Genomic DNA, 13896 nt, shown 5'->3' on the forward strand with positions numbered 1-13896 from the left:
ATGTTTTAGACATTTTAAAAGCTACAAATCCAGTGGAAAAAATGCACAAGAAGCTGAAAGTGGACAAATTGTCTCTGCATTTGACCAAAACATTCTGATGAACAGTACAACATTTTTCCATATGTACTTTTTTCTTGCAGCAGTACTTTTGTCAATCTATTTACATTTAGTCACTTCTTGCATCTTGATCGACTGGATTGCTGTCTGATTGGATATGCACATTTCATTTACACTTGGCCACATTAATGCAGTCTACTATAACCGTGCTAAATGCAAATTCACCTGATGCTAAAGCTGGGCAGCAAAATTATCTGTTGAACACTCTCATTACCAATAAAGAAATGAGTGTTTTTGAGTTTTCATCCATGTGTCTCATCTGTGTTTACTCACGCATATTGTTGTGTTATTTTGCCTTTAATGAACCAATAAACCTTATATATACACTTTATTCCCCATCTGTAGCTGTCATGAATAAATACAGCCCTTACCTCTTAGATTGTGGGATCCCAACGTACATATGCTGATGTAGTTCTGCCCCATAAGGATCAAATATGGATCTAATAATCTGTTCCCTTAAATACAGGACAATTCTGTATGGGACAAATGGCAATCGTACATAGAATAGGAGCTAGAAGAAGAGTAGACGGAGAGGGAGACAGATAAAGTTTAAGAGCTCCCATGGCATAGTGTGTCGACACACATGATCAGTGAAGCATGTGCTCCAGTTAACTGATCAGTTGAGCCTGAGAATTCAACTAGAGACTAGAGAGAGAAAGTAAAGAGCAGAAGACTGCACTAGAACAAAGCTCCAGATATGATATTGTGAGGCTGTGAATAGATTAAAACATTGTAACTAATTAATCACACAATTGATTGCAATTATCACATCTTGACATAATGAAACACATCTATTTTATGTATTATATTTTTTTAAATATTTTTTTTAATATAATTTATAAATGAATATATTTATATACATTATTTTTTTACACATTAAAATACAATTTAAACATTCTAACTTAATCATAATTTAATCTCAATTAATAACATCAGTTTTTTTATATTATTTACAAATTGCTTTAATGTGTCAGAAATATTGTATCTAAATATATTTACAAATATTTTAATATGAATACAAATGATTTTCCCAACCTTAATTTAAACATTTTTACTGGTATACTTGCTAAGGTCAAGGTTAGCGATTTCAAACACCAAACCGGTCCTTCACCATCCACCACAGGTGTTGACTAATGTAAGTCTAGGTCTGGTCTACAATTATTCCTTCATCTAGTTTTTCTTGCAGATTGTTTTCTCTTCATCTGTACCCAAAGTTTCTTCATATATATGAAACCTGCCTTATATTGTTGTTCTTTTCTTAGGTTTTTGACTGTATAACTGTATGTATTGCAGGATGTGATGGTGGTAGGTGAACCCACTCTGATGGGCGGGGAGTTTGGCGATGAGGACGAGCGTCTGATCACGCGACTAGAAAACACACAATATGACGCCAACAATGGCCTGGACGATGACGATGACTTCACGAGCTCGCCGGCGCTCGGCAACAACGGTCCCTGGAACAGCAAGCCACCCACAGGACAAGACAGCAAGCCAGAGAGTACGGCCTCACAGCCCTCTCAGTAGGAGACAACACGTGCAATGCCCCGTTAAACCATCTTTCTCTCTGACCTCACTTTTTACCCTCGATGATGTAAATCCCATGTGATGGGGTCAATGATGTCATCCATTTTCACCAGAAACTGATGGTTCCACTTCTTAATTTGGGTAATGTTTAAGAACTTCACAGACCAAACTTTGGCAGCAATATTTGCTCACTGGATTTTTTTGAAATCATCTAGCTAGGCTACAAAGCAGCCCAAGAAATGTGACTCTTGGAGGAACTCGACTTTATCAAGGCTGAATGAGCAATCTGAATTAACAGAGACCTGAATTTGGGACAACTTTAGTCCAATAATCAATGTAAAAAATTGACCAGTCTTGCAGTTCATCACACATCTCCATAGTGACTCCAGTTGGCAACCACACTCGACATCAACCAATCGCTGAAGAGACGGTCATGTTGGCTTTCTTCTCACTGGAGACTGGAACTGCAGAGGCATCCACTGAGACCAATCCCTGAACATTTGCATTTTTATTGGAAATTCGTTTGGCTATTGTCTTTTCACCTCTGCTTTCAATTAAAAGTGAACCGCCTTGCTTTCCTTCAACACAACAGACTGTATTAACAAAGATAGCTTGCATAGAAAGAAAAAACATCACCAGTTGCCATTTAAAGATTGTACTTTAATTGAAAAATTCCTATTTGATTTCAGAGTTGATGTGTTTTTTATTCATTTGTGAGTATTCTATATTCTCCTTGTACTGTACGATCGAGATTAGGAGTTTCTTGATTGACAGGCAGGCACATATGAGAAGCATATTTGTCCATCTTTCGCCTATCTCCCTGTATTGACTTATTTTCATAATGGAATATGATATGTTTCTGCATGACATTTCAAAATTGGTAACATGTTTATTTCCAGACTTTTGAGGTCATGTTGTACTTTGGTTATCATTTTGGAAGCACAGTAACCAGGGTTGTGACAATAAAAATGCATTCTGCTTCATCTGATGTTACTGAAGTCATCAGACCTTGATGTAAACGGCAGCTGTTTTGACGTTTACTTCTTCCTTTTTTTTTTATCTGAATAATAGATTACATACTCAGGAAGTAACACCATACTGAGAAATGAGTACATTACCTTACTGTAAATTCAGCAACAAATTTACTGTTCGTTAGCTTTGTATGAGTTTAAATAACATTCATTATGTCTAACTTCAGACTACTTTAAACAGGAAAACAGCCTTTTTATTTAAAAATCATCATTCAAAAAAAATTGAATGCCCTTCTATCAAATTATGTGTTCAGTTTTATACAGCTTTAGGTAATTTCTGTAGCTAGAGTTTGTTTTCATTTTTTTCATATAGCCTACTGTACATTTGGAAACGTTTCTTAAAGTCCCTTTAAGAGTTGCAGTGTGCTTTATTGAAGATTACAGGGATGATGATGATGATGATGATAAACAGCCAAATATTTTTTTTAATTAATCAGTTTCTTTGTTCCTGTATTTTGTCATTACAAAACATATTTCCTGAATATTATCACAAAGACTTAAGATATTTCAAAAACCAACAAAATTACAAGACAATATCAGCCACCCACTGTTTAAACCTTGTATTATTGAAACTCTGCACAGTTTGTAAAATATTTAGCAGAGCTGTTTTTTGTGTCATATCCAAAGTCTTGTATGTATGCGTTGCCATTTTGTGTGCCAATAAATTGAGCTTACAAAACCTTTGGCCGCAATATTTCTGCCCCCGCTTACTCAAGTTTTATTTTGCACAACATTTCCATCATGTTTTCTATATTGCTCTGACCTGATTTAAGGAAGATCTCTCACCGATCTATCAACAATTGCCATTACAATGCAGTTTTGACAGCATCCAGGTAAATCAACCGCACTTCATCTTGTTCCTCTTAAAACGTAAAAGTCTCAATGGCACCACCCTGTGTTAGATATTAAATATGCAAGATGAGTTTCTTGCCTGTGTTTTGTATATTTATAAATGTGCTATATATATATATATATATATATATATAATGTACATGTATAGATGTATATAATTTCAACGTATGCATTTTTAAATATTAAATTAAAATTATTAGTATATTTCAATTAAAAATATACATTTATTTTGTAAAAAGAAAACTATTTATGGTTCAATATTTATAAATTATTTATGTACTATAATTTCTACTATAACCTCTATTATATTTCTATATATGGCTTATGCTATTTTATCGCGACAGTGTAACTTACTGTTTATCAATATCACGTGCGTGATGTGATGACGCCACAGCGAAGATGGCGGATTCGCTGTGTGGTGGGGTGTCAGACGAAAAAGATCCCGAAAATGACGATCACAAAGGGGTAAAATGTTCATGGGCTGCTGCAGCCATATCGAGGAAGACAGACGTCTCTGGGGCGGCGGCGAAAATGACGGAAACTCTCGGATTTTATGAGAAACCCGCCGTTAAAGACGAGCAGCACGAGCATTCAGGTGAGCTGGAGCATCTGACAACTGACCTTCGTCTTTGCTTCCAACGTGGCTTCAAGTTTAACTTACCTGATTTTACGAATGCACGTGCCAGTCTCTTCTTTAATGTGGCCACATCTAAATTTCAAAAGTTTCAAATGTTGTTTGGCTAATATTTTAATAGCGTTTTTGCTAAGCAGTCTTTGAAACGAACTTTAATTTTAAGTGAAGTGAAGTGACGTGACGTGACGTGTAACCAAGTACGGTGTCCCATACTCGAAATTTGTGCATTTAACCCAACCCGGAGCAGTGGGCAGCGGGCAGCCAATGCTGTGGCTGCAGGGGAGCAGTTGGGTGGTTCGGTGCTTTGCTCAAGGGTATTGAGAGTGGAAGAGAGCGCTGTACATTCACTCCCCCCACCGACAATTCCTGCTGGACCTGAGACTCGAATCCGCAACCTTCAGGTTACAAGTCTGACTCTCTAACCATTAGGCCACGACTGCCCCCGTTGTGGCAAACAACAGAGAAATATAAAACAAAGAGCAATTCCATTGTGGTGAAAAGGAGGAAGATGAAAAAGCAAAAAAAAGGAAAATGTAGCAGTGATAGAAGACAGATTGGTAAAGAAAAAGAAAAGTGCACTGTGTGTGTAGTGAATAGTCCAAGTGTTGTACTGCAGGAACAAGTAGTACATTCCCCTGTAAAACAAACGAGCCGTCTAAAATGCTTAGATTTGTGCTGGCCCTCATACCCGCGACCTACGGGTTACAAGTCCGACTCTCTATCCATTAGGCCACGACTGCCCCACAACAATTAAGTTGTGTTCAGTTGTTGAGTAGCCGTTTACAGGGCGCATATGTTGTTGTATTCATTTTAAACATATGCATCAGAAATCAAAACTCCTAGTCTCTAGGTCTACTCTAAAGTGCTCATTGGAAGCCTGAGTGGGTCATCAGATGTCTGGTTCTGGTCCAAACATGGTGTTAAAAACCCATTCATCAGAGGCAGACAGTAACTAAGTACATTTACTTGAGTATTGTACTTAAGTACACTTTTTGAGTATCTGTACTTTACTTGAGTATTATTTTTTTCTAGGAGTAATGGAGTAATATTTGACCAGCAGTATCTGTACTTTCACTCAAGTAATGGAGTTGAGTACTTTGTCTGCCTCTGCCATTCATAGAGAAATGTGCACTTAAAAGCAAACCTCTTGCTGTGGCCCAATCTAGACATGTGGATATGTTTTAAAGAACGTACTGCAGTGAAGAAAAAAAATAGCTTGCACAACATTGTTGCTTATATCTCTCAACAGTGTTGCCGATTTCCAGCCAAAAAGCTCAACAAAACCTGCCACTCCAACAAAAAAACGCCCAAAACTTTAACTGTCATAATAATGTGATAGAATGTTATTGACATGTCAGTCAAAGTTGATAAGGACCATTTTAACTCCTTAAAACAAAATAATAAAAAATAATAATAATAAATTTCCCAGGAAAACGAATCAAATCAGGGCAAGTACCTTAAAGAGAATGACCAAATATGACTAAAATATGCAGGCAGACACTGTCAAAACGGTAACCAAGAAATGAACTGAAAAAACACATGCATCATTTTCAATGTCAACAGTCAGAATAAGCCAATTTAAATGCAAAACGTGCCCAATATAAGTGATCAGAAAAAGCAACGTAATTAACATGTATTTCACACTCGTTCATGCACACACCATGACAGCCAAAACTGTGTCATTCATTGTTACATACTGTACAATAATCCGACAATAAAAAAATTAACAACAACAATAATGCGCTTACCTTACCTGACGCACTTTAACAGACAGAACTAGAGAAAGTCTTGTGTGAAGTACATATTGTAGAACACAATACAGAACTTTGCACAGTCAAAACTAATCAAGGTTCAGGATAAGTTCAGGAAGTTTGCATTTTAAAGGGGTCATGAACTGAGAAATCAAAATTCCCTTGATCTCATGACATATGAGAGGGCATTGTACTATAGAAACATCCTGTAAGTTCGAGAACGTAAAACTTTCTCGTTAGTCTAAAAACAGCTTATATTGAAGCCAGTCTGCCAAAACGACAGTTTGTGGAATGTGCCACTTTATGATGTAATAGTGTGGCTAAACACCGCCTCCACAGAAGATGATCAATGCCTGCTTCTACATCGCTGTCTTCCTTCTGATGCCAACACTAGGAAAAAGTGGATTAACTTTATTTTTAATGAAGTGAACTTTATTTTTATTGTGTGGTCATTATTGCTTTGTCTGTTATTACAGATCGTTTGATATGTATGGTGTATTTACGTGTTTTTACCTAAATCACAACAGCGTTCATCTATGAAGGATGTAGGCTATCAAACATACACAACTGTTAGCCAATCATAGCAGTGGGCGTTTACTTCCAAGTCTACAATCTGCCACGCCTATTCAAACAGAGCGTTCCGATGAGGGGGGTCAAAACAGGACAGAAAATAGCCTATTACTTCTAAATTAAGATTTTTTTAATGTAAAAATCTTGATAACATTATAAGTGGACCTCAGAGAACAGTACAAAATAAAAAACGAAGGCAGTTCATGACCCCTTCAAGTTAAGATAAGCATTTGATGTAATAGTGACGTATAACTTTATTATTTGTCAAACTTGTGTATTAGGTTGAAAAAGTTATTTAGAGTTACTTTTATAGATCAAAATGAGTTCTGTATATTGAATGAAGGAAACTTCGCTGAAGAGAACACTTATTATTATAATGGTGGCTTAAAACATAACAGAACTGTACAAGAAAATGTAACCAAAAACACTACATAGATCTAAAACATGTTTATTCTGAATAACTAATATTTGTCGTCATAAGTTCTAATGCTTTGACTAAAACACAAATTATTCAAGTGTGTGATAAGTGATCAAACTGAGCACACTCAGCAGCCTGTTAGCTGGACCTTCACCACCAAACTTGACATTGTACGTTTTTGCTCTTTATTATTTTAAACTGCTTCTACTAAATGGCCTAGTGACAACTTTTTCTATATTTGATAGTTCAATCTACCTTTAAAATAGTTTTTCTGACAAAATGACTTACAAAACATTTTAAGTTTACTAAAAAAAAATCCCTAAAATTTGTCATTTGAACACAGAAAATGTCTATTGTCAGGTGACAAGGCTGTCACCATACTTTGCATGAATCAGTTAATTGGTCACATGGTCACAAATGAAGAGATGTTGGCTAAATAGTTAGCCTGACTGTCACTATTACCTTTTTGCCACTTGTCAGTTATTTGAATAATTGTATTCTTTCTGTTATGCATATATTGTGATGTGTTCTATTTGTGCAGAAATGCTGAAATAAGCTTGTCGATCACTATAAATGTTGACTCTTCAATTTAATAGCATTGAACACTTGTTTTTGTTTTGTTTTTTGCTCTTTACCTCACAGACTCGAATGACTCTGACGGGCCGTCTCTGCTGAGGTTCATGTGTGCAGAGCTCACCAGAGGCTACTTCCTGGAGCACAACGAGGCTAAGTACACTGAGCGGAGGGAGAGGGTGTACACCTGCATGAGGATCCCCAGAGAGCTGGAGAGGGTGAGGCCCACAATGCTCTTCTTTCTTTTAGGCTGTAACCTAAAGAATCACAGAAATTATAAACTTCACCTTCAAATATGGTCAAACATTTCACACTTATCACAGATGTGATATTTCCATATTTTCTAACCAGAAGTATGACCCATGTCAATGAAGTAAAACTGTGGAAACAAATTGCTGTGTTTTCAAATGCATTTAAAATACACATATTTAATGCATGGACACTTCCCAGATTTGTAATGAGAACCTTTATAAATATGTTGTTGACAAAAGAGAAGCTTTAAGGTCTCCCAGCTATTTTTCTGCCATAATAAAAGCTCTTTAGGGTAATGTTTAAAAGCAAGGAAATTAAGACAGCCATAAATATTACCATTGTAATTTTACTCTTGTTTTTAGGGATCCTGATCCGATCCCAAAAATTATCGGCTGATACCAACCCGATACCAGCGCAGCTTTTTTTTTTTTAAATCAATGTAGAATTTCTATACCTCTGTGTGTTGACCTGATCATCACTCTTTTAAAGTGAAAAATGTGACGTGACGTGTGGCCAAGTATGATGTCCCATACTCAGAATTTGTGCTCTGCATTTAACCCATCTAAGTGCACACACAGAGCAGTGAGTAGTGAACAAACACCGTGAACACACACCCGGAGCAGTGAGCAGCTGTTTTTGCGGTGGCGCCCGGGGAGCATTTGGGGTTTCGGTGACTTGCTCAAGGGTCTCACCTCAGTCGTGGTATTGAGAGTGGAAGAGAGTGCTGGACATTCACTCCCCCCACTGACAATCCCTGCCGGACCTTTGGTTACAAGTCCGACTCTCAAACCATTAGGCCACGACTGGCCTAAAAGATTAAACACAATAGATACAATAATTTAGTATATTAAACACAATCTACTAAATATAGACAACTTCATTATAAAGAAAAATACATGAAAAAATATATCATCATCAATCTATGACAAAAATACTATTATAAACTAGGTTAGTGGATAATTCAGCAGCAAAGGTTACTCTAGAAAAATCATGAGTGCACAATAGTTTTATAAAATCTAAACATTTAGTGAAAAAACATTATTTTGTGGGGAACAAATAAAAGTGTAGGACTAAATCTAGTAAAATGTTACACATTGCTCTGTGTATTGTTGTAAAATACATTCATGAATATCAAGTAAATATATAAATATATATACTATAAAATTAAAGGCGTTTCTTTTAAATGTATAGCACATTAATGAGGCAGCAACATATGATAGATAGGACAGAACAAGAAAGGCTATTAATAGTCTTTCATTGCGCAAAAGTATTATAATATAAAAAACTCCTATACGGAGCGGCACAAAGCTCTTATGAGCATCCTGTGTGCATAATAATGCATTTGAAGCAACATGGAGTCACAGCGTGCATAGAAAAGTTCAAAGCACAAAGGGAAGAGATATTGATGCGTAGTGTATTATATTCTTTTTTCTTTTAACAGTCTTACATTTCAGTTATGTGTGTGTGAAGAGCAATTCATAGTGGTAGAATGTAACATGGTTTAGAAACAGCACTAAACTCCAGCAAGATTCCCATTGATCTTTATCTACAGATCAAGTTTAATAATAGGAGCATTGAATCATCTTGCATCATCTTGATGAGAGTTTCATCGTCTTGACTGTCGTAACCGAACGCGATGCGCTGAATGACAGACAGCTGCAGTGGAGAGCAGAGTTTGTGTCAACTTGAATTTAACGACTTAAATATTCATCTGAACCTCACATTAAACTATGGAACGGCTTCAGAAGACTTGGAATCAAGTGCACAAAAACTTTATGGTGCTTTAGAATGTTTTTGTGCCTTTCGTGGGGCTTAACAATAACACAGAATAGTATGCGCACAATATCGGATTTGGATCAGTCTTGTCTGACCGATACCCGATCCTGGAGAAAATGACAGTATCGGAGCCAAAACCAATACCGAGTATCGGATCGGCTCATCCCTAGTTGTTTTGTAAAATAAAACGATTATTAATATTATTAAATACTTTATTTACAATAGTAATTTTGCAATAGTAGTATTTTTATTTAATTTTATAATTTAAATAATAATAAAATATCTTTTGAATAATATTTGTTTTTTCTTTTTTTTTTGTCTTTAGCTGATCACATGCATGACTCTTATTCTTAATTTAGTTATATTATCCAAACGTTTAATAAATGAGTATGCAGGAGTTAGTGGATATGTGGAAATCTGTGAATGCAAAGTAGAGCTGCACGATAAATCGCATGCGATATTTAACGCGCACCTTGTCAGTAAAGCTGGTTCTGTAATCAGCGGTAAATCTCCATTCACATGGAGCAGCATTTCCTACACAGAGCCGTTGTTCACTGACAAGCTGCGCAAAACCACGATCATATATGATGGAGATTTTCCGCTGATTACAGAACCAGCTTTACTGACAAGATGCGCATTAAATATCGCATGCGATTTATCGTGCAGCCCTAATGCAAAGTTATTTTGTGTAGGCCTAGTCATAAGACTACATAATTTGCATCATTTTACATTACAAGTCAAGATATTACTATATATCTAATATTATATTATGCTATACATCTAATTTTATATAATATTATAAGAATATTATATATTTTATTATATATTTATAGATTTAAATTTCAATGCTTTTTAGATGTTATCAAATGAGTATTTTAGATTAAAGAGACTGAATGTGCAAAATAGTCCTGTGCCTCACTCTTCCTCAGAAATGAATTGTTGAATGCCACTAGATGGCGATATTGAGTTATTGAAAACTACTAAGACTGTTTAAAGTATATAGTTTTTATTAAGCATATTAAGCAAGAGATGGTAATGGTTCATATAATGGGCAGTATATCTGAATTGAAATATTCACATAGCATTTTTAGATTCAGCTCAAGACCTCAGGATCACTCTCAGGTTTGTGTGATATGCCGTGCATGTTGATAGCTGAGGTATGCGCACACAAAGACAGCTCTGTGACCCTGAAGGTGCTCCGCCCCTCAAATCCTAGAAAGAGCTTTTTTCAAGTTCTGTGCTGACCGGGAAACAGTTTGTTCATTATGCTTGCAATGCACAGGTGAGAGGCTAGATCTAGTACTACAGATTCCTGGTCAGTACAGATAGACTGAAGACCATATAAGCCAGAAACAGCTTTGCTGTTTTCCTTTCCTATGTTTTTGCATGCTTTTTCTGGAAGCACCATCCAGTCGGTCAAAAAGTTGAGCTGCATACCTAAGAGATTTCCACGTTGATTCAGAATGATTACTTACAGCCAGTGTGTTCACTCTGAGCAGGTAGCATGTTTTCATTATCTTGCAGAGCTCAACAATAAGAATGGCTGATGGGTCCAGCTGATGAAACTGTCATCTGATCTATCAACCAGTACTTGGTTTCCGCTATATTTTACACTTGTTCATCATGTGCACATTTTTATGCTTTGCAAACTTAAACAGCTGAGGTTTTGTCAAAAACATATATATTTACACTACTGTTCAAAAGTTTAAGCTCGATAATAATTTTTTAAAATGTTTTTGAAAGAAATCTCATGCTCAACAAGACTGCATTTATTTGATCAAAAATACAGGAAAAAGAACTAATTTAAAATAACTATTTCTATTTGAAGATATTTTAAAATGTAATTTATTCCTGTGATGGCAAAGCTGAATTTCAGCATCATTACTCCAGTCTTCAGTGTCACATGATCCTTCAAAAATCATTCTAAGATGCTGATTTGCTGCTCAAGAAACATTTCTTATTATGAATGTTGAAAACGGTGGTGCTGCTTAATATTTTTGTGGAAAATGAGATGCATTTGCTTTTCAGGATTCTGTGATAAAGTTAAAAAAGAACAGCATTAATTTGTAATAAATACTTTGTATTTTTATTAATGTCTCAACTGTCACTTTTGATTAACTGAATGCATTTTTCTGAATAAAAATAATGGGTAGGGAATTAATTTTATTTATTTGTAGAAAGCTTAAATGGAAAGATGTAAAAAAATATATATATATATAAAATATACTAACCAATATAAAAGTATGTTTATACATTTTTAGTGATCAGAGCGTTACATAGCTGTATAGTTCCTGCTATTATTGTAAATAATATATATATAAATATTTAGTTTATTTATTTATTTATTTTTTTTGTACAGAATGAATACACCATGAATTTAATGGGAAAAATTACATATACAAATATGTAAAATACATTTTTATTGAAAGGTTTATGACAGTGTCTTTGCAAGTTCTTATCTGAACTATAGGCCTACAGAAAAGCTCCTTATTATTAAGCCCTGTCTTGATTTATATTCCACTGCCTTTTATTTTCTTTGTCCTTTGTTGAGAGGGTTCTAGTGGTCTGTGTTCATCTCCTAACAAGCTCTCTTTGTTTTATAGCTGCTGGTAAAAATTGTCCCCCAGGATTCACACTCGTCTTTAAAGAGCCAGTTGCTTGCGGAGCATGTTAATGTTTTAATTTGTCCTTAACAGTCTTTCTCTGAAACAGAGGAGTGCCTCCTAAAGATAAAAAATATTTGAAGGTTCCTGACTGCTGGCAGACATATTCAAAGCCTCCTTCAACACATTACACGCCTCTGTGTGCTCAAGCATGTGAAGCATCAGGATTCAGGGCAGATGGCTTTCTTAACATGATGTCACTGCTATTTCTGTATAACATGACTGAACACGAACAAAACAAATGAATTTCTGCTTTGCATATTGCATATCTGTGTGCAGGTGCTAATGTCGCTGTTTGTGTCTTTCTACAGTTGATGGTCTTCGGGTTCTTCCTGTGTCTGGATGCCTTTCTGTACGTGTTCACCCTGCTGCCCCTGAGAACTTTACTGGCCTTTCTGAGGTTGTTGACGATACCCTGCTGTGGCCTTGGGTAACACACATAATATTACATTTTTAATAATAATAATATAAAAAAAAAATAATAATGAAAGTATTTTTTCAAAAAAATACACTGCTGTTTAAAGGTTTTGGGATTTTTTTTATTTTTTGTAATTTTTGAAAGAAGACTTTTATGCTCACAAAGGTTGCTTTTTGTCCATCAAAAAGTACAGTAAAAACAGTAATATTGTGAAATATTATTACAATATAAAATAGCTGTTTTCTATTTTAATATATTTTAAAATGTAATTTATTCCTGTGATGCAAAGCTGAATTTTCAGCAGCCATTACTCCAGTCTTCAGTGTCTCATGATTCTTTAGAAATCATTCTAATATGCTGCTTTGTGTTCTAAAACATTTCCTATAATTATAAATGTTGAAAACAGCTGTGCTGATCAATATTTGATATGTTTGTCTCAGGATTATCTGATGAATTTTTATTTTAAGCATTTGAAATAGAATTTTTTTGTAAAAATCATGTGTTTACTGTCACTTTTGATCAATTTAATCCATGCTTGTTGATTAAAAACATGTTATAAAATTTCTTTCAGAAAAGAAAATCTTACTGACCCCAAACGTTTGAGCAGTAGTGTATTTTCAGCTGAATTAAATTCTTATTGTTTGAGAATGTTTTGCTACCAATCTTCGTACAGCTGAAGATTTGATTCAAATAAAGCCAGGTGCACACTGTGCAATTTCTGCAACAATTTTTTATTTTTTTTTTGCTGCCTGAGACTAAGGGTGTATTCACACTTGTCATGTTTGGTTCGATTAAAAAAAACAAACTCTGATGCGATTGCTCTGTTAGTGCAGTTCGTTTGAGTAAGTGTGAACGCTGCCATCCGAACCCTGGTGCTCACCAATCAAGCGGACCGAGACCGCTGAAAAGATGGGTCTCGGTCCGCTTCCAAACGAACTCTGGTGCGGTTCAAATGAAATATGAATGCAACACGGACCAAATACTTCTAAACGAACCAAAAACAGGAAGTAATGACAAGAAGAGACGCTATGCGCCATGATTTGATTACGTGGAATGAGCTTTGTATCCCAAACAAAATGAGCACAGGGCAAACGTGGAGCAACGAGGAGGTAAAGTGCCTTTTATGAGCTCTTCGTGAGTTTGCAGGTGGTGAAAATAAAATTATTAAAGGGGTCCTATTATGCTCTTTTACAAAGTCTTGATTTTGTTTTGGGGGTGTACTAGAACAGGCTCTCATACTAGGTTGTTCGAAAAACACATTATTTTTCACATATTTTACATTATTACAACACCTCTCTCCCCAGTCTGGCATGAACG

The 13896-nt window shown here is 35.5% G+C and overlaps 2 protein-coding genes across 3 annotated transcripts in view; both read left to right on the forward strand.

The window, feature by feature from the left end:
• Positions 1 to 2729, forward strand: part of LOC107741120 (LIM domain-binding protein 2-like) — a 64796-nt gene extending 62067 nt beyond the window's left edge. The window contains exon 9 of the mRNA XM_016553715.1: positions 1411 to 2729. Coding sequence (XP_016409201.1) covers positions 1411 to 1641 — 231 coding nt within the window. The 3' untranslated portion in view covers positions 1642 to 2729. The remainder of the gene's footprint in view (positions 1 to 1410) is intronic.
• Positions 2730 to 3910: 1181 nt separating this feature from the next.
• LOC107741129 (transmembrane anterior posterior transformation protein 1 homolog) overlaps positions 3911 to 13896 on the forward strand; it is a 21567-nt gene continuing 11581 nt past the window's right edge. For both annotated transcript variants that reach the window (XM_016553725.1, XM_016553732.1), the window contains exons 1-3: positions 3911 to 4119; positions 7540 to 7688; positions 12473 to 12591. In XM_016553725.1, coding sequence (XP_016409211.1) covers positions 3924 to 4119; positions 7540 to 7688; positions 12473 to 12591 — 464 coding nt within the window. In that variant the 5' untranslated portion in view covers positions 3911 to 3923. The remainder of the gene's footprint in view (positions 4120 to 7539; positions 7689 to 12472; positions 12592 to 13896) is intronic.

This window comes from Sinocyclocheilus rhinocerous, unplaced genomic scaffold (assembly GCF_001515625.1).
Source record: "Sinocyclocheilus rhinocerous isolate Xijiao unplaced genomic scaffold, SAMN03320098_v1.1 scaffold431, whole genome shotgun sequence".
NCBI lineage: Eukaryota > Metazoa > Chordata > Actinopteri > Cypriniformes > Cyprinidae > Sinocyclocheilus > Sinocyclocheilus rhinocerous.